This window comes from Schistocerca piceifrons, chromosome 2 (assembly GCF_021461385.2).
Source record: "Schistocerca piceifrons isolate TAMUIC-IGC-003096 chromosome 2, iqSchPice1.1, whole genome shotgun sequence".
Classification (NCBI taxonomy): Eukaryota; Metazoa; Arthropoda; class Insecta; order Orthoptera; family Acrididae; genus Schistocerca; species Schistocerca piceifrons.
In genome coordinates this window covers 593,156,369-593,183,360 of record NC_060139.1, presented here as the reverse complement: position 1 = coordinate 593,183,360, position 26,992 = coordinate 593,156,369, and the positions used below count along the sequence as shown (strand labels likewise).

Sequence of the window (26,992 nt, the reverse complement as noted above, 5' to 3'; positions counted from 1 at the left end):
TAATATTCTACGGAAAAACACCGCAAGTGTGGGAAGGGGACGGAAGTGGGGAGAAGCACTCTAACAGGTGAGGAATCCGAAATATGCCGTATACTTTGTTGGGCAGTCATTGCAGGAGCACAAGGGAACAAGTGGGAATGGTTTAGTTACCGTGAACCTTCACTCGGCACTAGCATTCCTAGAAAACAAAACAGGAGTGCCTCCGTGACATCAGGAAGGAGAAAGAGAAGTACAAGAAAGAAAGACAGGAAAGAGGCTGAATTACTTTCGGAGTGAGCCTGAGTCAATTTGTGTGGCCTGAGAACACTGTTCACATAACGGAACTGGGAAGGCAGAGAATCCGGGGTTTGCCGCGCGTGATTAGCCGAGCGGTCCGAAGCGCTGCAGTCATGGACTGTGCGGCTCGTCCCGGCGGAGATCGAGTCCTCCCTCGGGCATGGGTGTGTGTGTGTGTGTGTGTGTGTGTGTGTGTGTGTGTGTGTGTGCGTGTGTGCGTGTGTGTGTGTGTGTGTGTGTGTGTGTGTGTGTGTGTGTGTTTGTCCTTAGGATAATTTAGGTTAAGTAGTGTGTAAGCTTAGGGACTGATGACCTTAGCAGGTAAGTCCCATAAGATTTCACACACATTTGAACATTTTAGAATCCGGTTTGAATCCCAGTCTTTCGCAGGTCTTCAATCCGTAAGAAACGTTTGCTTTGTGGTTTTCCTAAACCTTCCAAGAAAAGTGCAGCAATTATCCCATTACGGCTTATTATTACATTATATACTTACAATTTTGTTATCTCGGTAGCATAATCACAGAAGACAATAAATCCTTATTGGATACGATGGATTACAGTGGCAAAACAGACATTTACGGCAAAGAAAGCCATTTTAACGAGCAAACATATGAATATAGGTGTCAGGAAATTCTTTGCAAAATCGTTTGTATGGAGTATACTGCTCTATGGAAGTGAAAGTTCGACTCTGGGTAGAATGGAAAGAAATCGACTTGAAGCTGCTGAATGATGGCTATAGCGCAAAATGACAAGAATGAGCTCGGCAGTATGAAAAATCAATCTGGAAGCGCTAAGTGAAGTCACCAGAGAGAGAAGATTATTAAACGAAATGGAAAACAGAAAAATAGAATTTATTGGCATCTCATTAGACACAACACTTTCATGATTAACATTCTTGAAGGGAAGTCGCTGAGAATGAAGGGAAGAGGATGGTCTAGGATGCAGTACTTGGAAGACATCAAGACGACGATAGCATGTGATAATTACATGGATCTGAAACGAAGAACTAATTACAAAAGTGAGAGCAGCTGTATCGACAAGGCACAGCCTTTGGAATTTGTATGTATACTCACCAAAACTCTGTTTTCTACATGATCAGACTCCTGGTCGAGATTTAGCAGTTAGTGGATGCTTACACGTTCTTCTATGCGCTCCCTTGAGCAGATTGCCGGAAGAATGAAACAAGCTAGCTGGACGACTACAGCAAAGGGTGAATGTAGAGAAATTCACTGTTCGTTACAGCTATTAAAATGTAGTTGTATTAATAGAACAACACTTCAGAAAAATCAGTAAAATTTCAACACACATATAGACTTGGACAATGTCCTGTTAACTAGTGTGTGATTTGAATGGAATAAAGAGAAAGTACATAAACAAGCCAGCATAATACTACACTCATGAATATCATGTGCTATTACAAAACTGGAAAATCAAAAAACACAATAGTGACACGAAGTAAGAAGGCAGGGAAGGAAATCTGAGTTAGAATCAGAATGGGCAAAGATACTAAGATTTACAGATAAAATTTACCCTTTTTTTAAAAAAAAAAGGAAGATTCGGAACTTAAATAAGAAGATGAAAATGGAGTACTTGTATGAAAATTATCTAGTATGACAAATTAAAAATCAAAACTAAAAATTAAGTAAAAGAATTTTTCTATCTTAGATGAAAGACCAAACAAGACAATTGACAAAACAAATTTATTTCATCAACAGAGTAGTCTGCAACTGAACATTGGGCTGAAATTGAAATAGAAGTTTCTCAATCTGTCCATTGGACACCTGACAGTATGGTGTGACACATCGACTGTAGAGCAAACGGAGGTAAAGAAACGGCACACAACAGAAATACTGTAAGACAAAAGCATATTTGTAACTATGTGAGCTGATAAAATGCATATGAGAAACGTTAATCAGATTGGAGGGAAATGAGTTGAGGTATTATGAACTAATTAACATGCCAACAGAGTGAACTGGAGCTGGGAATAGCGCTTGCGCCTTACATCCTCAATTACTCGTTAGGCGTGTTACAGCCTTGTCTTTCCCTACAGTTTTTACCCTCTCCAACTTCCTCTTGTACCATGGACGTAAATTCTTGATGTCTTAACACATATACTATCATCCTGTCCCTTCTTCTTTTCGGTGTATTTCACATGTTCCTTTCTTCGCCGATTCTTCAGAGAATTTCCACATCCTTCTCAGTTCACCTAATTTTCAACGTTCTTCTACAGCACCACATCTCATACCCTTCGATTCTTTTCTTTTCCGGTTTTTACACAGTCGGCGATCCACTACAATACAATGGAGTGTTCCAGACATATAGTCTCAGAAATTTCTTCCTCAGATTAAGGCCGACGTTTGATACTAGCAGACTTCTCTTGGCCAGGAATGTCCTCTTTGCCCGTGCTAATCTGTTTTTCCATATCCCCCTTGCTTCGTCCATTGCGTGTTATTATGCTTCCAAGGAAACAGAATCCCTTAACTTTGTCTATCTCATGATCCCCAATTTTGATGTTAAGTTTATCGATAACACCATTTCTTCCACTCCTCATTACTTACATCTTTCTTCGATTCACTCCCAGTCCATAGCCCGTACCCATTAGACTGTTCATTTCATTCAACACGTCCTGTAATTCTTCACTTTCACTGAGGATAGCCATTTCATCTGAGAATGTTATCATTGTCACCCTTTCACAATGAATTTTAATCCCACTCTTAAAACTTTCTTTTATTTTCGTCATTTCTTCTTCGATGTATAGATTGTGCAGTTGGAGCAAAATACTCTGTTACTGTCTCACACTCTTTTTAATCCGAGCACTTCGTTCTTGGTTTTCGATAGTTATTGTTCTTTGACGATTCTTGTACATGTTGTATGTTGCTCGTCTATCCTTGTGTCTTACTCCTATTTTTCTCAGAATTTCGAAAATCTTTCACTACTTCACACAATCGGATGCTTTTTTCAGATCGACAAATCCTATAGACATATCTTGATTTTTTGTAAGTTTTGCTTCCATTATCAATCGCGAGGCCAGAAGTGCTTCTATGCTGCCCTTACCTTTCCGAAATCCAAACTGATGGTCATCCAACAGATCGTCAATTTTGTACGGGGGGCTGAAAGCAACCAGCACAGCTCGTTGCTGACTGATGCTCCTTTCGTGTCCGTAAGCTATATGCCTCAGTAGATCATGCTATGAACAGTGTCAGAAGAACAGGATTAGATTCGTCTCATGTGAAGCCAAAGTAGTTTAAATGAAAAAAGTTACTTTTGTTTGGGAGAAAGTATGCTTCATACATACGCGTTGGTTTTCATCCTTTGTGGGATCTGGATCCAATAGAAGGCGTATTTACTGTTCTAGCTGGGGGGGGGGTTGGATCTTATCCTGTCAGAGGAAATTCACTAGGCTTAGTGGAATAGTGTAGTGATTCTTTTGTTACTAGTAGTGAGCGGATACACAGATAAGTTTTAATGCGGAACTTAGCAACGCCGAAATATGTTGATACTAATGAGAAGGGAGACAGTGACATTTAAATGAATAAATTTTATGAAATTTTATAAGAATTTAAGATTTTGATAGAGTGGCTATAAATATCTCTTAAATTTAAAGCATAATCACTAGTATGTTTGCGGTACTATTCAGAAAATATTTCTTACACGTGCGGGAGAACACCAGTACACTTTTGAAGGTTAAAGATAAACTCCTGCTGACGGTCATATCAAAGGAAGAACAACGAAATGTGAAAACAGGGTGCTCGATCGGTGAACTTTTATCGTCTATCGGTAACTGTGGTACACAGCATGTCATGAAGCTTACGTTGGGTCGCAAGATATTGACGTGCATAAGGGGACCTGAAGCACCTTAAAATCGGATGATTGTATGTATTTGATATTCGATCTACTCTAATGGCTTCTAACGTACGTGGGACCCATACCAGTTAGGGTTAATGAGGGCTACTGAATAAATGCAAAGCAGAAGGCGAATGGTCATAGGTTTGTGTGAATCACGGAAGATCTTCATGAAAATGGTACAAAATTTGAACTGTCGGACGCTTGTAGACATCCGCGAAATTCAAAGCATATAGAACCACTATTCAGAAATCTAGAAATATACTACAGCCCCGAAAGTAACGATACCGTAAGGACCTCGAAGACAAGATTAGACTAATTAAAGCGCACATTGAGGCATTTAAACAGTCATTCTTCCTCCGCTCCATAAACGAATGGAACACGATATCCGAATACGTAATACAATACGATATACCCTCAGTCATGCGCCTTAGAGTGGTTTGCAGGGTAAGAGAGAATATGTGTCTATAGAGTCAGCGCTGCCGTTGAGACGCAATTCTTCACTGCATGGTGGCCTGTGGAAACGTACGAGATCAATGGCGTCAATAAAGAGAATCAGATCTACCCCATTATTTGGTACGGTCAGGCTGCATGCTTCCTTTGGTCTGTTCGATGCATTTCTCACAAAAGTGCATCAACCAACGAAGCAGCCAACAACGACACTATATCAAAGTGCCAACTGAAATCAGTCGCCGAGAGCTCCTAACAAACGTCGTTATTTCGCTTCGTGATAGCGTTTATCCCAAGCCGTCGAAGAAACAACAAATCTGCCTCATGCCACGGCAAGCGAAGTGCTTCATCATCCTCCACACGACAACGATGACGATTTTCCCTTTTTCCAACCTACGGGAGAATGCTGAACAGGCGCATATACTCCCGGATGCGGAAGTTGTCAAGACAATACAACACTGTAACGTCATTGTTGTGTGTTAAATAATGTGGGCAAACGAGTATTTATTGCAACAAATATTTTTAGAATAAGCACAATGCCCTTGATAATTTCCTGTAATACTGATTCTTCATCGAAATCGTGGAGCGTCGAATTTATGACTTTTTTTTTAAATAAAAAAAACTTACATTTTCGTTAGGACTGACATAACCACTATGAATATCAGCTAAAACTACTAATTATATTTACCAGTAATATTTATTGTTCTTCTCATTAAGCATTTTCGTGGATTTTCCCTCAAAATAGTACGGTGGATTATTTCAATTAATAACGCAAAAACAACTTTTTTGCTTAATTGTAACGTGTACTAGTGTCTCGCAGCAGAAGGCAAAAAACAGGCTCAAAGTTAGGAGAATTTCATAGGTGAATAATAACAAGACCTATTTGCATGACGTACACTTTCTACAAACTGAACTAACCAAAGACGCCAAGGATATGCAATAACAATGCTGCCAACTGCGGCAGATGTTATATAAAGCTATTATTAATATATCATTGAGCTAAATAGTTTTTGTTGCCAGACAGCGCCAACATACTACCATACGTAGGCATAGATGTATGCATTATTAACTGAAATAAATTCACGTGATGAGGGAAGCACCCTAATTCATGAGATGAGGGAAGCACAGGGTGCGGCGCGGAAAATCCCTTACTTTTTTAAAAAAATAACATAGAACAGAAAGTATTGGAGATACCAATTCAGTTCTCTTTTCTTTACACAGAGGTACATTTAAAGTTTAGTTCATTAGGTTTTGAAAACGATATCCTGAAGGTGGCCTCCGCTCTGCTCAATGCTTTTGGACAGTCGAAATCGGAAGCTTCGGTCCACTATGTCCAGCATGTCTCTGTCTATGTTGGCAATAGAAGCTCACTCAGAGTATGTGGATTACTGGTATACACCAAGGGTTTAAGATAGCTTCACAAGAAAAAAAGGCGCAGGGGGCTAAGTCTGGTGAGCGTGCCCGCCACTGAAGATCGTCCTCAAAGCGACGAGACGGTTCCCCACATCCTCTTCTTCAAGTTCTGGAGGAACAAACTCCTCAATCATCTGGACATCACGCTCATAAATGACCGCAACTGCCGTATCGTTCCCTTCGAAAATCCATGGACCAATAACACCAATTTTGGGTAATGCATACTAAACAGACATACATCCTGCATGCAAGGGCTGCCCGTGAAGTTCTCGAGGGATCGTACCACTCAAACATCGTATTTTTTTTTGTTTATTCACGCATCCAGACAAGTGAAAATGTGCCCCGTCGCTGAAAAACAAAAGAGCGACATGAGGCAGGTTTTCGATCAAGGCTTCACATCCAATTTCTCATGAAACAAAATCGCGAGGATCAAGTGTGTGCGCTCCACTGCCAGTTTGTATGGATGTAATAACAAATCTTCGTGAAGAATTCGTCGCGCTATGCAATCAGAAACTGCAAAAACAACTGCATGTTTGCGTGAAAATCGCTTGGGAGAATTCAAAATCGCCAGCGTTACTTTCTCGACGTTTTCTGGTGTCCTGGTGGTTCCCGAATGCCCTGGTTTCTTTTTCTGCACACTGCCAGTATCCGTAAACGTGTTCACCCAAATGAAAATCGATTTTCGACCAGGAACACGATCCGCAGGCGCGATATTAAACTATTCCCTGAGTGCACGCTGGGTTGCGAAGACCAAACGGCTGAAAGGTCTCTGTTGGATTCCTTTCATGTTAATTTCTTAAATCTGTTGTCATTTACGGCATAAATTGCTCTTCTAAATTTACTGTGGCGTTTCTGACTATCTGGGAGGAGACTGAGTAGTGGAGCGTGTTACTTTTACACATAAACAAGAACGATCTGTCACACTACTACACTTTAAAACACAGTTTATATGTAATTCATGTCACACAGTCTCATACGGAACCTACATCCGCTTTCTTTTGTATGCTGTATATGATAAGATACTGTCATCCCCCTTTCATTCTGTGTGAGAGGATGAATGAGCAAATGTATTTCTAGTTGCATGCTGGATGGTAGCAGACAAGCCTGTCTGCTAGAGAACAGTAGGACCAACGTCAGAATAGGTAGCTACACTTTCTAAAAGCAAAGATGTTTCTATCCATAGTATGGTCTTGTCCATCCCTTGTCATGTTGGTATAGGAAGCTGCCTCCTGGTCACTTCCGCTTTTGTATACGGAAGCACCCTTGGTAGGAGGCCAGGTCAGTCTGTCCGCGGCGAGCGTCTGAAGTGGTAAGATCTCCGGCTAAGCGCGTGCCTCCTAAGTCCGTAGGACAATGGATTTCTTAAGATCAGCCTAACTGAAAATTTAATCACCTTTATTTCAGGTTTAGCTCTAAAATATCTAATGTTATCTTAAATTGCAACGCAGTGTAATTCGCGTGTGAAGTTCAGAATATCTTCCGGTAGTTACTTTGTCACTACTTTGTGAGTAAAGTGGAAACACATGTTGATCAGTAACTCTAACTAGCATCATCAATCTTCAATGCGAATGTGCGTGAGATTATAACGTCTCGTCTTGAGAATATTTTTCAATATAGCAACTTTTCTTTATGTTCAACCCACGTGGGGTGTACTTTGTGAGACCAGTACCACGTGCTTATACAATTGTTTGACCCATCAGGTTAATAGTAAGACGATAGTAACCAGTTCGAGGTTTTTCTTTTGTAAATTGCTTTTCGATCTAATTTATTTTAATTATCAAAATTATTGTGCAGTTACACTTTTTGTGTAAACCAAGTTGACCAGGTGAAGCATGTGGTGTAATCATCAAAGTAGCCCTCAGCTAATCTTTTCGGGTAGATTTCACAGAGAGTTAGTAATAATTTAGTATACCAGTGTGTGGTAATTACATGACGGACAGGATTGTGCTACGAACGTAACTTCTTTGGGTGAAAATTGAATCGGTTGGTTGTGGTTAATTTCCTCTTGCATATGCTTCAACGTTCTTCGTGTGTTATTTTATGAATGCAGTGTTGTATGCAGTCTCCCAATCTTGGCTCCATATTTGATGTGTTCCGTAAGATTACAATCTCACATTTTCACAATCCTAAATAAGGCACCAGTTTAGTTATGAATCAAGTTTAAGATGCTGAAATTTCAATGATCAATGTTAAAATAAATTTCCAAATATAAACTGATTTATTTCTTTTTATTTAAATTCTCTTATATATATCACCGGTTGTCGTATGACTATTAAAAGATTATAATTAATGTTACTCTGGTTGGGAATTTGGTAAGCTAGACTGGATACCTGGTGAAACAGTTGCGCAGTAATGCAAGGTTAACTTCCCCAGACAGCTCACAGCTTTTAACCCGCTTTTATTGTCTATCAGCACCGCTTTCATAGCAAATTAAAGCAACAACATTACACGGCCATTAGAAAAGTATATGAAGATATACTGTCCGAAAGAACAGATACCATTAATATTCTTGCAGCTCTCGAAGAATGAAATTACAATGAAATCCAGACCATTAGCTACTTACAGGCATTGATAAATATCAGCGGGGACAGTTGAAAATGTGTGCCCCGCCAAGGACTCGAACCTGGGATCTCCTGCTTACATCCGACTGAGCCACTGAGGACACAGCAAACAGTGCAACTGCAGAACTTATCCCTGGCACACTTCCCTTGAGACCCACATTTCCAACTTACTGTCCACACACTACATTTATAGTGCCCCTACCCACTATACTCATTACTCGCGGCAGTCAATCTAACGATTCCCGTAGGAGTTTGAGCAAATGGTTCAAATGTCTCTGAGCACCTTGGGACTTAACTTCTGAGGTCATCAGTCCCCTAGAACTTAGAACTACTAAAACCTAACTAACTCAAGGACATTACACACATCCATGTCCGAGGCAGGTTCGAACCTGCGACCGTAGCGGTCGCGCGGTTCCAGACTGTAGCGCCTAGAACCGCTCGGCCACCTTGGCCGGCTGAGTTTGAGCAATGTGAATGCATCCGCACTGAAAAAGATCACTGGCCGGTAAACCTTATCTAATGAAGATGGTATCTGTTCTTTCAGACATGTCCTAAAATGTGGAAATGTGGGTCTCACGGGAAGCTTGACAGAGATAAGTCCCTGCAGTCGCACTATCCTCTGCGTCCTCGGTGGCTCAGTCGGATAGAGCGTCTGCCATGTAAGCGGGAGATTCCGGGTTCGAGTCCCGATCAGGACACACATTCTGAACTGTCCCCGTTGATATTTATCAACGCCTGTAAGCAGTTAATGGTCTAGATTTCATTATAATTTCATTAGAAAAGTAAGTCGCCGCGGCGAACGCGCGCTCCTCTCTCGTCCACTGCATGATCGCTACTAATCTAAACTTTTTTTAAGAAAGTTAGGTCCAGCCATTTCGAATGCGTTAATCACCTCACAACAATGAATAATGGCCGCTGAGTGACGCGCTTTTCAAATAAGGATGTCCCTGCGCCGTATCCTGTATAATGCTCAAAACGTGTAGCGGGAAGAACAATAAATTTTACTGGTTACAATAATTAGTACTTTCATCTGATCTAACTTGTTGTTGTTGTTGTGGTCTTCAGTCCTGAGACTGGTTTGATGCAGCTCTCCATGCTACTCTATCCTGTGCAAGCTTCTTCATCTCCCAGTACTTACTGCAACCTACATCCTTCTGAATCTGCTTAGTGTATTCATCTCTTGGTCTCCCTGTACGATTTTTACCCTCCACGCTGCCCTCTAATGCTAAATTTGTGATCCCTTGATGCCTCCAAACATGTCCTACCAACCGGTCCCTTCTTCTAGTCAAGTTGTGCCACAAACTTCTCTTCTCCCCAATCCTATTCAATACTTCCTCATTAGTTATGTGATCTACCCATCTAATCTTCAGCATTCTTCTGTAGCACCACATTTCGAAAGCTGCTATTCTCTTCTTGTCCAAACTATTTATCGTCCATGTTTCACTTCCATACATGGCTACACTCCATACAAATACTTTCAGAAACGACTTCCTGACACTTAAATCTATACTCGATGTTAACAAATTTCTCTTCTTCAGAAACGATTTCCTTGCCATTGCCAGTCTACATTTTATATCCTCTCTACTTCGACCAGCATCAGTTATTTTACTCCCTAAACAGCAAAACTCCTTTACTACTTTAAGTGTCTCATTTCCTAATCAAATTCCCTCAGCGTCACCCGATTTAATTTGACTACATTCAATTATCCTCGTTTTGCTTTTGTTGATGTTCATCTTATATCCTCCTTTCAAGACACTGTCCATTCCGTTCAACTGCTCTTCCAAGTCCTTTGCTGTCTCTGACAGAATTACAGTGTCATCGGCGAACCTCAAAGATTTTATTTCTTCTCCATGAATTTTAATACCTACTCCGAATTTTTCTTTTGTTTCCTTTACTGCTTGCTCAATATACAGATTGAATAACATCGGGGAGAGGCTACAACCCTGTCTCACTCCCTTCCCAACCACTGCTTCCCTTTCATGCCCATCGACTCTTGTAACTGCCATCTGGTTTCTGTACAAATTGTAAATAGCCTTACGCTCCCTGTATTTTACCCCTGCCACCTTCAGAATTTGAAAGAGAGTATTCCAGTTAACATTGTCAAAAGCTTTCTCTAAGTCTACAAATGCTAGAAACGTAGGTTTTCCTTTTCTTAATCTTTCTTCTAAGATAAGTCGTAAGGTTAGTATTGCCTCACGTGTTCCAACATTTCTACGGAATCCAAACTGATCTTCCCCGAGGTCCGCTTCTACCAGTTTTTCCATTCGTCTGTAAAGAATTCGTGTTAGTATTTTGCAGCTGTGACTTATTAAACTGATAGTTCGGTAATTTTCACATCTGTCAACACCTGCTTTCTTTGGAATTGGAATTATTATATTCTTCTTGAAGTCTGAGGGTATTTCGCCTGTTTCATACATCTTGCTCACCAGATGGTAGAGTTTTGTCAGGACTGGCTCTCCCAAGGCCGTCAGTAGTTCCAATGGAATGTTGTCTACTCCCGGGGCCTTGTTTTGACTCAGATCTTTCAGTGCTCTGTCAAAGTCTTCACGCAATATCTTATCTCCCATTTCGTCTTCATCTATATCCTCTTCCATTTCCATAATATTGTCCTCAAGTACATCGCCCTTGTATAAACCCTCCATATACTCCTTCCACCTTTCCGCCTTCCTTTCTTTGCTTACAACTGGGTTTCCACCTGAGCTCTTGATATTCATACAAGTGGTTCTCTTCTCTCCAAAGGTCTCTTTAATTTTCCTGTAGGCAGTATCTATCTTCCCCCTAGTGAGATAAGCCTCTACATCCTTACATTTGTCCTCTAGCCATCGCTGCTTAGCCATTTTGCACTTCCTGTAGATCTCATTTTTGAGACGTTTGTATTCCTTTTTGCCTGCTTCATTTACCGCATTTTTATATTTTCTCCTTTCATCAATTAAATTCAATATTTCTTCTGTTACCCAAGGAGTTCTACTAGCCCTCGTCTTTTTACCTACTTGATCCTCTGCTGCCTTCACTACTTTATCCCTCAGAGCTACCCATTCTTCTTCTACTGTATTTCTTTCCCCCATTCCTGTCAATTGTTCCCTTATGCTCTCCCTGAAACTCTCTACAACCTCTGGTTCTGTCTGTTTATCCAGGTCCCATCTCCTTAAATTAGCACCTTTTTGTAGTTTCTTCAGTTTTAATCTACAGCTCATAACCAATAGATTGTGGTCAGAGTCCACATCTGCCCCTGGAAATGTCTTACAATTTGAAACCTGATTCCCAAATCTCTGCCTCACCATTATATAATCTATCTGATACCTTTTAGTATCTCCAGGATTCTTCCATGTATACAACCTTCTTTCATGATTCTTGAACCATGTATTAGCTATGATTAAGTTATGCTCTGTGCAAAATTCTACCAGACGGCTTCCTCTTTCATTTCTTCCCCCCAATCCATATTCACCTACTATGTTTCCTTCTCTCCCTTTTCCTACTGACGAATTCCAGTCACCCATGACTGTTAAATTTTCGTCTCCCTTCACTACCTGAATAATTTCTTTTATCTCAACATACATTTCATCAATTTCTTCATCATCTGCAGAGCTAGTTGGCATATTAACTTGTACTACTGTAGTAGGCATGGGCTTTGTGTCTACCTTCGCCACAATAATGCGTTCACTATGATGTTTGTAGTAGCTTACCCGCACTCCTATTTTTTTTATTCATTATTAAACCTACTCCTGTATTACCCCTATTTGATTTTGTATTTATAACCCTGTATTCACCTGACTAAAAGTCTTGTTCCTCCTGCCACCGAACTTCACTAATTCCCACTATATCTAACTTTAACCTATCCATTTCCCTTTTTAAATTTTCTAACCTACCTGCCCGATTAAGGGATCTGACATTCCACGCTCTGATCCGTAGAACGCCAGTTTTCTTTCTCCTGATAACGACGTCCTCTTGAGTAGTTCCCGCACGGAGATCCGAATGGGGGACTATTTTACCTCCGGAATATTTTACCCAAGAGGACGCCATCATCATTTAATCATACAGTAAAGCTGCATGCCATCGGGAAAAATTACGGCTGTAGTTTCCCCTTGCTTTCAGCCGTTCTCGGAACCAGCACAGCAAGGCCGTTTTGGTTAATGTTACAAGGCCGGATCAGTCAATCATCCTGACTGTTGCCCGTGCAACTACTGAAAAGGCTGCTGCCCCTCTTCAGGAACCACACGTTTGTCTGGCCTCTCAACAGATACCCCTCCGTTGTGGTTGCACCTACGGTACGGCCATCTGTATCGCTGAGGCACGCAAGCCTCCCCACCAACGGCAAGGTCCATGTTTCAGGGGGGGGGGGGGGGGGGAATCTAACTTACTAATTATTAATAACATTACTCTATATATACATGGTCCCACCATCTTTAACGACTGTGTCTACCAGTTTATCGACAAATATCCCCAAGGTATACTCTGTGGTATTCATTATCACCTAAAATGTGAAACACTTAATCGAAATTTAAATTCGAGACGTACGAGAAATCGTAGAGGCCACTGAAGAAATAATTGTGAGCTGAATGGAGAAGCTAACACAAGAATGCAGTTGCAGTGGTACTTGTGGCAGTGATTATGCAGAATGATACACAAAGTGTCTCAAACCTTTGGGGTCAAATTCAACCAGGTGATGGTGGGTCCACAACTAATTATACTGTGACTGGGAACAAATGATCGGAAATGCATATTTATTGTGACATTGACGTACACAGCGTACACCGCATAACAACAACGAAGCTGATAGTAATTGTTCGAAGTGACGGCCGACAGGCTCAATGCATGCATGGAAATGACTCTCGTAAGTTAATATCCACCAGAGTTTAATCACTTCCAATTAGGATGACGCCTGTTGGAAAAGCGTTCTCTGTACATTCATGTTGCTTTACGGACTCTACCACTGTCGTGACGAGTAACGTTCCATCTTTGACTACGTGTCATGCACTGTACGCAGTCACACACCTCATCATGGACACATCATACACTGTTTAACGCAATGGACATCTGACACCAGGGACAGTGATGTGCGTGCGGCACAAGTTAACGCGCCGGTGCGATGCATGCGGTCGTCATATGATACTCGTGCTACGAGCTAAGTTGTGTACAGTATGTTTGTTTGGTGGCCATGGGTGTACACTGTTTATCACCCACTGGCTGTTCTCGTGAACAACAGACACCCGACATCCTTGCGAGAGTGTGCCAGAACTGCTTGCGCAGTTGCAACACATGCACTGACAAGGGGAGGCCACGACGTTTGGAACGCGGATTTACTTCAAACTTCGTACACTCGTTGCACTCTATTAGGACAACAAAACGTGTAAGCAGTAGCGCGTACTTCTCAAGCGTTATTGAGAAAATCGTAAGACAATTTCGGTCGTCAAATATATACCTGTGCGTGGCCGTTTTCACTATGAAGCGGCGGCAGCTGAGTGGGTAGCGTTCAAGCCCCGTAATCGCTGGATCGAGTCCTGCTCGTCAGTTTTTTTTTTTTTTTTGTTTCTAACACAGTCAATTTCTTTACTGTTTACATTACAGTTGATATAATGGGAGAAATACATGTAATCGGATGAACTTTTATTAAATTTACAATGTTATTTGGCATTCTACAAATTTTTATTATCACAAATAATATAATATTCATGACTATCGACTAGTAAACGACCAAACACATAAAGTGATACTGAAAATGTATGCTTGTCCGTGTCTTCAACATTGTTCGTATTTAATCGAAAAAGAACGAGAAATTGCTTCTAGTGAAGACGCGTTAAAATACACTCGATACTGCATGATCAATTATCAGCGCCGATATTTGAGGAAATGCTGCGTTATGCATGGTTTGCTTCCAAATTATCGGCTGAAAAAGAGGTTTTTGAAAATGTTAACGAGGTTTGTTTTTACACGGAAAACCTTAAAAAGACCTTGTGTATGCGGAAACAGCATTTATTCAATGCAGTTGGTGCCGTTAAACTTTATGTTTTGTACGTTTTTACGAAAAATACCGTCCTGCCATTGTACTCGTAATGTAGAAAGCGACGATTAATTGCACATCTTTCGAAAGACGTCTGTGCCTGTCAAAACTTGGGGGTAACAAGTCGTTTCGGGCTCCTTCCAGGAATAAGGGAGTTCTCATACATTTTCAGTATCACCTTATGCGTTTGGTCGTTTACTAGTCGATAGTTATGAATATTATATTATTTGTGATAATAAAAATTTGTAGACTGCCAAATAACATTGTAAATTTAATAAAAGTTCATCCGATTACACGTATTTTTCTTATTATATCAATTGTAATATAAATAGTAAAGAAAATGACTGTGTTAAAAATTAAAAAAGTGACGAACGGGACTCGATCCAGCGATTACGGGGCTTGAACGCTACCCACTCAGCTGCCGCCTCTTCATGGTAAAAACGGCCACGCACAGGTATATATTTGACGACCGAAATTATCTTGCGATTTTCTCAATAACGCTTGAGAAGTACGCGCTACTGCTTACACATTTTGTTTTACTAATGGAGTACTACGAGTGTACGAAGTTTGAAGTAAATCCGCGTTCCAAACGTCGTGGCCTCCCCTTGTGAGATTAGTGGTCGTCGCTTTGAAGAATTACTGTGAGCAACGTTGTTGTTACGCAGCGTGCACTTCGTATTTCCACAACACAATAAATATACATTTTCGACCACTGGTTCCCTATCTTAATGTAACTGGTTGTAGATCCACTATCACCTGTTTCAATTTTGGTTCCCTATCTTAATGTAACTGATTGTGGATCCACTATCATCTGTTTCAATTTAACCCAAAAGGTTTGAGGCACACTGTATAGCTAGGCAGTGCTTCAAAAACAGTGTAGGTATCTATCATGTCTCTATTCTGGGGCTATGCATCATCTTGAGGTGGGTCTTGTACGCTTCTGTTATACCAAACAACAAACGTTTCTCCAGTGGTTCATTTGCAACACACCCTTACTGCAACTCGTTACCAGATGGCAACACTGTGTTTTTCAACTAGTCAATCAACTCTATAAAAATTTAACTACCCTTGAAGCACAACGAAATAAGAAAAGCGACAGCGCAATACTATACACTGTGAAGCTCAATCTGTCGACTTGAGTGTACCTACGCGACGGTCATTTCTTGCACCACATTATAGCAATTAAATTATCAGTCGCCATCCTCGTAGTGATCCTACCAGTTACTGCAAAGACGGCATGTCACGAGATAAAGATCCTAGCGCTGAAAATTGTCAAGCTATTTTGGTTTTTCCTATCTCTAGCCCTTAACCTCACTTAAATCTTTTACGACGCTGTTTGAATGTCTACACACGTCAGTTGCGCTGTATTTATGGTAGTTGTTTCTCCAAGAGAAATGCGCGATTTCACCTCAAGTGGGTATAGGTCAGGGCCGAGCTCACCGGAAGTTACCTGCCGGATGTGACGCTGTAACGGCGTCGCACGGTTCGCGTGCTGGCTGGTGGTCACAGGTCACAGCGGCCAGATGGCAGTCGCCTGATACGGCGCAGCCACAGAATACTAAAAATCTTTCGTCCGCAGATGAATTGTGACAAGTAAAACAACACGGCCACGTCTTTCCTATTAGGAGCAGGAGCAAAAGAGAGCCCCTCTTCGAATTATCTGTAAATGTATGTAATATTTCGAGCACATTTCTGTAGTATGTGACTCGATTAAATGAAATTGATGTGCACAGCGAAAACTTACTTGTTCTGAATAAGTACTTCTATTTCTCTTCTGATGTTACTGAAATTTCAGAACAACTTATGCGTCATATCACGAGTGGTACAAACCTCATCTGCAGTAAGGCACATAAAAAGCAAATTTACCGCCAATCATGTAATGATCCAACTAAGACATAATCTGAGCTTTGCTTTATTTCTACTATTAAACGTGTAAATAAAATTATGGTGCATCTTAAAAGTCTAGAGTCTGATTCGAACAAAACTTTGGTACAATTGCATCGACTACGACGTATCAGGCTGTTCAGTTGTAACGAAAAATGAGTAAGTGTAAGAGGCAGAATAATATGTGATCACATCTCCACAGGAAGATATGTAGGACTCCTTGAATATTGAACCTTTCCAACAAACCGTACGACCATGTACGTAATACTAGAGCACCTAACATTGTATTACAGGACCAACAGATGCGCACTGGTCGAACTGTAGCAACTAGCAACCGTGATACTGTTACATGCCTGGCAGATTGAATCCACCTTGATCATCGAACTGTCGGACCTACATGTCGGGGAGAAAGAAGACGAAAAACGACGCACCACGAAGGAATTATCCGAATAGGTCGGAAATTGGTAGATGTTATATCCTGAAATAGGAATTCCATTGTTAAATGTAGATGAGAGAGTGTGTAGGCGGAAAGAGTACACTGAAGGCCTCAGTCACCAGACGGTGGCGTGTAAGAAGAAACATGAGTAAATATAGAAGAGATAGGGGATCCAGTATTAGAATCAGTATTAAAAACAGCTTTCGAAGACTTTATCGAATAAGGCGTGAGGCACAGATAACATTAGATCAAAATTTCTAAAATCATTAGGGGAAGTGGCAACGAAACGACTATTCGCGTCGATGTGTAGAACATATGAGTCTGGCAATATACAATCCGACTTTCGGAAAAGCATCATCCACACAATTCAGAAGACTGCAAGAGCCGACAAGTGCGAGAATTATCACACAATCAGCTCGACAGCTCACGCATCCGAGTTGTTGAAAAGAATAATACACAGAAGACTGGAAAAGAAAATTGAGGATGAGTTAGATAACAATCAGTTTGTCTTTAGAAAAGGTAAAGGCGACAGAGAGGGAATTCTGACGTTGTGGTTGATAATGGAAGGAAGACTACAGAAAAATCAAGACATGTTCATCGGATTTGTTGACCTGGAAAAAGCATTCGACAATGAAGACTGGGACAAGGCGTTCTAAATTCTCAGAATAACAGTGGAAAGCTATACGAAAAGACGGGTAATATACAATATCTACAAGAGTCAAGAGGGAACAATAAGAGTGAAAGACCAAGAACGAAGTGCTCAATTTAAAAGCGAGTTACAGAGGGAAGTAGTCTTTCGTCCCTGCTGTTGAATCTATACATCGAAGAAGCAATGGCAGAAAGAAAAGAAAGATTCAAAAGTGGACTTAAAATTAAGGCGAAAGGATCTCAATGTTAAGATTCGCTGATGACATTCCTACTCTCGGTGAAAGTGATGAGTTACATGATGTGCTTTATGGAATGAACAGTCTAGTGAGTACAGAAAATTGATTGAGAGTGAATCGAAGAAAGACGAAAGCAATGAGAACTAGCAGAAATGAGAACAGCAGCAACTTAACATCAGGATTGGTGATCACGAAGTAGATGAAGTTAAGGAATACTGCTAACCTAGACAGCAAATTAACTCATCACGGACGGAGCAAGGATGACATAAAAAGCACACCAACACTGGAAAAAAGGGCATTCTTGGCCAAGAGGAGTTTGCTAGCATCAAACATAAGGCTTAATTTGAAGAAGAAATTTTTGAGAACATACGTTTGGAGCACAGTGTTGAATGGCAGTGAGACATTGACGGTGGGAAAATCGGAAAAGAAGAGAATCTAAGCATTTGAGATGTAGTGCTACACAAGAAAGAATGTTGAAAATTAGGTGGATTGATAAAGTAAGGAATGAGGAGGTTTTCCGCAGAATCGGCGAGGAAAGGAGTACATGGAAAACAATGAACAAGAAGAAGGGACAGGATGGCAGGACAGCCGATAAGACGTCACGGAATAACTTCCATGTTACTAGAGGGACCTGTGGAGGGTAAAACGACTAGAGGAAAACAGATACTGGAATACATCCAGCAAATAATTGAGAAAGTAGGTTGGTTGCAAGTGCTACTCTAAGACGAAGATGTTAGCACAGGAAAGGAATTCGTGGTGGGCTGCATCAAACCAGTCAGAAGACAGATAAAAAAAGAGTCATTTATGGATCTGTTACTCGGGTGACACCCATGACTAGTCCACATTCGATGTCACTGAGTTCTGCTGACCACCCCACTCTCCTATTATTGCTTCTCTACTGAAAATACCCCTCGTCTCCATTTACACTGCCAGGACCGCTTCTCGTAACTTCTGGTGGTCAAAGGTCATACAGTGTAAGGTCATATAGGCAAGTTCTATTAATCAAAACAAAACAGATGTGAGTGCTGAGGAGTACCTCCTTGAAGATGGAGAGCGCGGTGTGCAGGATGCCGGTGTAGACGTGCTCGCCAGTCACCTGGAAGGCGAGCCTCGCTCGTATCGTGTCCAGCGGGTAGGTGAGCGCCACGGCCGTCACCCCGGCGCAAGACCCCGCCACGAACTTGGCCGCGTGGTGCCCGGGGCCCAGCAGCGAGGTCAGCGCCTGCAACCGACCAGCGATCGCTGTAGCAAGCAGCTCAGATGAATGCCTCCTGTTCTGGGAGGAAGCAGTCCTTCCTCTCACACCCTTCTGCCCCACTGCTGCTGGTGGATAACTTTGTAGCTCACTTCGTTTTTACATTCATATAATACAATGAGGTGACGAAAGTTATGAGATAGCGTTATGCAGATAAACAGATGAGGGTAGTATCGCGTACACAAGGTATAAAAGGGCAGTGCATTGGCGAAGGTGTCATTTGTACTTTACCTCGAAGAAAACGATCTATTGACAAACAGTCAACACGGATTAAGGAAACATCGTTCTTGTGAAACAGAACTAGCTCTTTACTCGCATGAAGTGTTGAGCGCTATTGACAAGGGATTTCAAATTGATCTCGTATTTCTGGATTTCCGGAAGGCTTTTGACACTGTACCACACAACCGGCTTGTTGTGAAATTGCTTACTTATGGAGTATCGTCTCAGTTATGTGATCGGATTCGTGACCTCCTCTCAGAGACGTCACAGTTCATAGTAATTGACGGAAAGTCATCGAGTAAAACACACGTGATTTCTGGCGTTCCCCAATGTAGTGTTGTAGGCTCTTTGCTGTTCCTTATCCATATAAACGATTTGAGAGACAATCCGAGCAGCCGTCTTAGGTTGTTTGTAGATGACGCTGAGGTCCATCGACTAGTAAAGTAGAAGTATCAAAACAAATTGCAAAACGATTTAGAAAAGATATTTGTATGGTATAAAATTGGCAATCGACCACAAATAACGAAAAGTGTGAGCTCATTCACATGAGTGCTAATAGGAATCCGTCAAACTTCGGTTACATGATAAATCAGTCAAATCTAAAGGCCATAAATTCAACTAAATACTTAGGAATTACAATTACGAACCACTTAAATTGGAAGTAATACACAGAAAATGTTGTGGGGAAGTAGGGAAGGCTAACCAAAGACCTAGTTTTATTGGCAGGACAATTAGAAAATGTAACAGAGCTACTAAAGAGACTGCCTACACTATGCTTGTCCGTCCTCTTTTGGAATACTGCTGCGCCGTTTGGGATCCTTACCAGTTAGGATTGACTGAATACATCGAGAAAGTTCAAAGAAGGAGAGCACGTATTGTATTCTCGCGAAATAGCTGAGAGAATGCGACTCAAATAAAACAGCATTTGGGGAGGACAACATCGAAACAAAGGCGTTTGTCGTTGAGGAAAAATCTTCTCACGAAATTTCAGTCACCAACTTTCTCCTCCGAATGCGAAAATATTTTGTTGACGCCGACCAACATAGGCAGAAAGGATCATCATAATAAAAAAAGGGAAAACACAGCCCGCACGGAAAGATATAGGCGTTCGTTTTTTTCCGCGCACTTAAATGTGATTTCCTGAGTATCCATGTAGATGTAGATGTCGATGCAGCAGGCAGCTCAGAATAATGACTTCTGTGTTCGGAGAAACAGTCCTTCCTATCGCTCCCTTTTGCCCCACGGCTGCGATGGGTAACTTCGTGACTGACTTCTTTTTCACATTCAGTTAATACTATGAGGTGTCAAAAGTCATGGGATGACACATATATAGATGGCGGTAGTATCGCGTACACAAGGTGTAAGAGGGCAGTGCATTGGCGCAGATGTCATTTGCAGTCAGGTGATTCAAGTGAAAATGTTTCCGACGTGACTGCGGCCGCACGACGGGAATTAACATATTTTGAATGAGGAAAACATTACATTTCGGAAATAGTTAGGGAATTCAATATTCCGAGATCCACAGTGTCAAGTGTGTGGCGAGAATACCAAATTTCAGGCAGTACCTCTCACCACAGACAACGCAGAGGCCGACGGCCTTCACTAACGACCGAGAGCAGCGACGTTTGCGTAGAGTTGTCACTGCTAACAGACAAGCAACACTGCGTGAAGTAACAGTAGAAACCAACGAGGGACGTACGACGAACGGATTCGTTAGGACAGTGCGGCGAAATTGGGTATTAATGGGCTATGGCAGCAGACCACCGAAGCGTGTGTCTTTGCTAACAGCGCGACATCGCCTGCAACGCTTCTCCTATACTCGTGATTATATCGTCTGGACCCTAGATGACCGGAAAACTGTGACCTGGTCAGACGAGTCCCGATTTCAGTTGGTAAGAGCTGATGGTAGGGGTTCGAGTGTGAAGCAGACCGTACGAAGCCATGGACCCAACTTGTCAACAAGGCACTATGCAAGCTGGTGGTGGTTCCGTAATGGTGTGGTCTGTATTTACACGGAGTGGACTGGGTCGTCTGGTCCAATTAAACCGATCATTGACTGGAAATGGTTATGTTCGGCTACCAAGAGACCACTTACTATGAGAAGACTTCGTCTACCAAAACTAGTATGAAGTTTCCGGTCCTTTCACTACAGCAGATTGTACCAAAAACGACGCGCTTTCGAGAGATCCTAAATGTGCCAGTGCTTTGAAGCAGCTTGTCTTCATAGCACTTACGCTACAATATAAATAACACCGAACACAGAGTTCAGCTCTATATGAATTAATCCAATATAGTGCCACGAAGTCCTGCTTGTAATACTGAACCTGTAGCTCATTGGTTACGTTACTCTCCGCTAGGCAAAAATATTACTTGGCACTTTCTTCCTTTCAGACTTTGCACTGCAGTGGAACATGAAATTCCACGGTGTGACATGATGTACCTTATTCATAATAACTATGTCTTCAAGTACTAAAATGCGTTTTTTGTTATCAATCACATCGCTTCTTAATGACTTAAGATTCGTCGGTGGAGGCATTCTACAGTAATGGAAATCAGTATAAAGACATGGAAATTTGTAAGAAAATTAACATTGACGGTTTGAAAAGTTGTCTACAGTGTATATGCAATAGTATGAGAGCCAGTATGCCGACAAATGTAGTTAAACGGTATCGCATTTGATGTTAGCAGTATAGGTTATAAGAAGACACCAACGATGCAGGTGGTAAAGGTGTAATTCGGTATAAAGGCAGTTGGCTCTCTGCGATGTTAGTTTGTGTATATGCCTTTATTGCAGATAGGAAATAGAAATCTTTGTGACAGTACGTGTTGTGTACATAAACCACGATTGTGCCGATGTCATGCGGAAAACAGTTATCATTTGATGAAAAAAATACAAATCGGTGTGTACAAGGAAATGGGACACACTAATCGTCAGGTCGCCACAAAGTTGAACTTTTCAAATGCAGTGACTGGTAATTACGTCAGATTGGGCGTACGATATGGACACATAGGAAAATATGGGCAAAATAGAAAATTATCTAAGGCATCAAAACGGCTAGATTTCTGCAAAGCAAGGTCCACAAACCGTTATAAATCTAAACTTGTTGTTGGTTCACAGTTGCCAATAACTGCCAGATGCGTACGACAAATTTTGCCAAATGGCAAACATCATGAATTCAATAAAAGACTACAGAAACCTGCTCTAACATCCAAACATAAACAGGCTAGACTGGAGGTTGCCGAAAAAAGTATAAGTATGTCATGGACTTCGGAATGGGACAAAGTGAGCTTCAGAGACGAGAAGAAGTTTAATATAGGTGGGCCGGATCGATTTAATTAATACTGCAATGACCTGAGAAGAGAGCAGCAGGTAAGAACGAGCAGAAAATCTGATGGTGGAAATGTTATGATTTCGGCAGCCTTGTGCGGTAAAGGTAAGTCACGCATTGCTTGAATGAACACTAGAATGAATTGTAACATGTGCACTGAGCTGCTAGATACGGAATTGATTAGAATGTATGAGGACATAGGGACGAAAGTGTAAAGTTTCAACAAGATAATGCAATCTGTGCATGTTTCTACTACATTCAGGAAGTGGTCTGAAGACAAAAATACCGATGTCTTGTCCTTGTCTGCACGTAGCTCGGATTTGAACACGGTGGAAAACCTTTGGGCAATACTCGCAAGGCGAGTTTACCACAAAGGAAAGCAATTTGAGGCCTTATGTGTACTGAAAAGAGCGATACGAGGAGAGAGGACGACAATTTTACTGCAAGAACTACAAATCCCGACAAAATCAGTGCCTAAGAGAATTTTTGAGGTCTTAAGGAAGAACGGAGTTGGACAAAGTATTAACAATGCAATAACACAACATGACAGTGAGTGGAAACGCCTTATTTTGCCACTCGTGTTATGATGGAATCTATGTAACACTGTCATTATTGTTTACGTCTTATACGCATCTACTGCTTTCATAATAAATTCGATGCATGTATGCTTCAAATATGTAGTATTACTTTCGCAGGAACCTGCCCTACTACTGTATCTTCCATTTTTCACGTGTAAATTTGCTGCCTGATACCATATTTCACACAAATTTTATCTTGGCTGCAGGTTTTACCTTTTTCTTTTTTTTCCATTCTCAGTGCCGAAGGTGAAATTTTTTGTGAATGCACGAATTCAGACGTCAAAGCCACAATTTACGAGTAATAGCAAGAGACAGGTGAGAATTCATACCCCCGTCACGATATTTAAACTGAATACGACGACGGAACGTGCTACACGCGACGTGTTTCGTGCGACAGTTGCGATTATAACGATAACGGGACGGTTAACAAAATGTGTTGCTGACAAAAGCTCTCTCTCTCTCTCTCTCTCTCTCTCTCTCTCTCTCTCTCTCTCTCTCGTGTGTGTGTGTGTGTGTGTGTGTGTGTGTGTGTGTGTGTGTGTGTGTGTGTGTGTGTGTGTGTTCGTTGTAGCTGCTTTCATAAATGGCATCATGAGGTCTCTGAACAATCTGAATTGATAAACAGTGGCAAATGGGAGGCAAAACCTGTAAGTAGGTAGGTGGTAAACTGTTCGTAGAATGGAAAACCAGATAGTCAACAGTCTTCAGGAATGAGTCCCGATTCAAGTTAGAAACATACATACACTGTCTGATCAAAAGTATCCAGACACGTATTATTGGACAGGCGTCCACCCGCCTGCGTGACGGCTTGTACTCTGCTGGTGCACTTTCAATGAGTGTGTCTGAATGCCTGTGAAGGAATGACAGGCCGTTCTTTCTCAAAAGCCGAAATCATAGAAGGCGGTGATGTTGGACGCTGGCCACTAGAACGATGTCGACGGTCAAACTCATCTCAAAGGTGTCAGGATTCTGGGAAGACAGACAATTTCAGCAATGTTACCGTTCACAAACGATTGCCTTAAAGACGTCGCTTCATGACAAGGTGCATTGTCATTCCGATACAAACAATAATCATTGCTTAACTGTTCCTCTACTGTACACAGTACCCAGCGCTGTGAAATGTGTTCGTATCCTCCCGCAGTTAGCGTTTTCTTAAGCGCAATCACGAAAATCACCCTCGTACCGAAACACCACCTCCTCTGCATTCCACTGTTGACACTACACGCGATGACAGGTAACGATCTCCAGGCATTCGCCAAACCCAAACCACTCCATCGGATTGCCATTCACAATAGCGGCATTTATAACTCCAAAACACTTGTTTCCACTCATCACATGTCCAGGGCTTCGCTCTTTACACCACCTCCAGCGTCGCTCACCACTGACTACAGGAGTATTTGGCTTATGAGGAGCTGCTCGACCACTGTACCCCACCTTTCAACTCCCTACGCATCGTCACTGTGGTAACTGGACTGCTGGTAACACTTTGAAACTGGCGAGTTATTCCCCCCGCTGATTTCAGGCGATTTTTTACAACCTACACCCGCAATGCTTGACAGACCCTTTCCTTCAGTACACGAAGTCTTCCTGATCCTGGTTTAACTGTGGCCGCTTTCGCGTTGCCACTTCAAAATCACATGACCAACAGTCGACTTTGGAAGCCTTAGAAGGGCTGAAATGTCCTGATCGATTTCGTACTGAGGTGACATTCAATGACTAGTCTAAGATCAGAGTCAATGAACTTTCCTCACCGATCCGTGCTGCTGCTGCTTCTGAACTGATAAGGCATTTTTTAAAGAGCGCATTCCCTCCACGCCTGCACCGACATGGCGACCATCACAAAAGTTCTACTGTCATCCCTGCGTTTGTTAGAAATTACATCGAGGAGTTCATAGCATGCGGTTCTGTGATGTCCGTACGTCTGGGTAGGATTACCCACTAATACGGCCCCATCGAGTGACAGAAATGGTCGAAAGTGGTTTGAAGAGTATACAATGCTACCAGCCTCCTTATATACTGTCAGGTCCGCCTCTTTTAACATCTCGTGGTCATTCCATATTACATTGGTGTGTTTGGATGCTTTTGATCAGATAGTGGATGACTTTTGATCCCAGACAAACGACATCGATTGTTCCAACGTGCGACAAAGCCTACTGTTGGAGCTGCAGTCTGTTCCTTATTTTCGAACAACCTTTGAACATGTTGAACGAGGTGCATTTTCTCGCACATAGACATAGTGCACAAGGTGACCCTGTCTATTATTCCCGCTTCCATAACTGACTTTTTTATTTTTCATACATTTCTACTGCCAGCCATCAACCTTTAGCGCGTGCTTCCCGCTGACGCTTCCAGTAGAGGAGACAGTATGCACAGGACAGGATAGTACTTATGATGCTGTCAGTATCTCTGGTACATGTCTCATGGTAGCCCTCCCAGCGGAAATTTCCTATCTCGCGACAGTCGGGGCGATTTCCAGTTGCTTACGAATAACAACTGCATCCTATGCTGGAGAATAGCTTTAACAGACTGCTACATTGTGCTTGGCGCAATGTTTTTCTGAAGAAATAAGCAAGTAACTTTAAACTAAGCTTGCTGATTCTTTCAATTTCTGGATATGCTACGCTACCAGGATTACAAGTGACCTTTAAGAACTAAAGACATTTTCATTCAACAAAGTGATTTCTGCTGCGATCTTTGAATCTCAAACTTTTGCTTCGTCGGTTATTCTCACTAATGGACTCTAAAACAGCAGAATTTTACGACAAACACAGGCAACATACACTGCTGATGAAAGGAGAAAACAAATGAAATGTGACATAACAGTTCAAATGGCTCTGAGCAATATGGGACTTAACATCTATGGTCATCAGTCCCCTAGAACTTAGAACTACTTAAACCTAACTAACCTAAGGACATCACACAACACCCAGTCATCACGAGGCAGAGAAAATCCCTAACCCCGCCAGGAATCGAACCCGGGCGTGGGAAGCGAGAACGCTACCGCACGACCACGAGCTGCGGACCATAACAGTTGGTACATGGGCAGAACACACTATTACACAACAGCAGTCGACTTTTAAGAGCTATTTTTACATTGCGGTTTGTATACTTTAAAATACCGTACGTCCTTAGAACGAACTGATCAATGGATGAAAACTGGTGGTTATATTGCAGTGCTTAAGTAAAAAGATACATTGCAATGAAAAGTAAACAATTTTACAAATCAGATACTCCTGCTTAAATTTGTAGAAAGTGTAGATAACCTGCAGCCAGCGATTTACTACGAATTGCCCTGTGCAAGACACTCATGAACTACCGGAACTTTCAAAAGCTAGCTCCATTCGCGTGCTTATACCCTAAAATTACTAACTACTGTTTTCAGACAGAGGACAGTAGTCAGAAAATCTGTAGAATGTACAAATGTAGATTAGACCAGATGTTATGGTACCTACAATATAAGCTTTTCGCGGCTCAGCGTTCGAAAATATAGAATACCAGCGAACATGGCAATGCTTCGCCATTGCTATATATGTATGGGAATTGGATATCCGTCCTAATCTGCTTCTGCCCCCTCTCTCTGTCCATCACCTCCTCCCCCTCTCTCCATCCGTTTCCCTCTTCTCCCTCTCTACTTCCATTCTCCCCCTCCCCCCCCCCCCCCAATGTCAATCTTGTCTTCCCCCTGTGTCTAACCTTGAGACTTGTTTGTTGTTATTGCTAAGGAAACCTTGAATGGGAACGAGGAGGAGGAGGTCAGTATTTAACGTCCCGTCGACAACGAGGTCATTAGTGACCGAGCACAAGCCAGGATTGGGAAGGATGGGGAAGCAAATCAGTTGAGCCCTTTCAAAGGAACCATCCCGGCA

General features: G+C 41.8%; 1 protein-coding gene across 2 annotated transcripts in view; it reads right to left on the bottom strand.

Moving 5' to 3' along the window:
- Positions 1-26,992, bottom strand: part of LOC124775824 (graves disease carrier protein-like) — a 186,694-nt gene that overhangs the window by 66,763 nt on the left and 92,939 nt on the right. For both annotated transcript variants that reach the window (XM_047250658.1, XM_047250657.1), the window contains exon 4: positions 18,782-18,967. In XM_047250658.1, the coding sequence (XP_047106614.1) occupies positions 18,782-18,967 (186 nt within the window). The remainder of the gene's footprint in view (positions 1-18,781; positions 18,968-26,992) is intronic.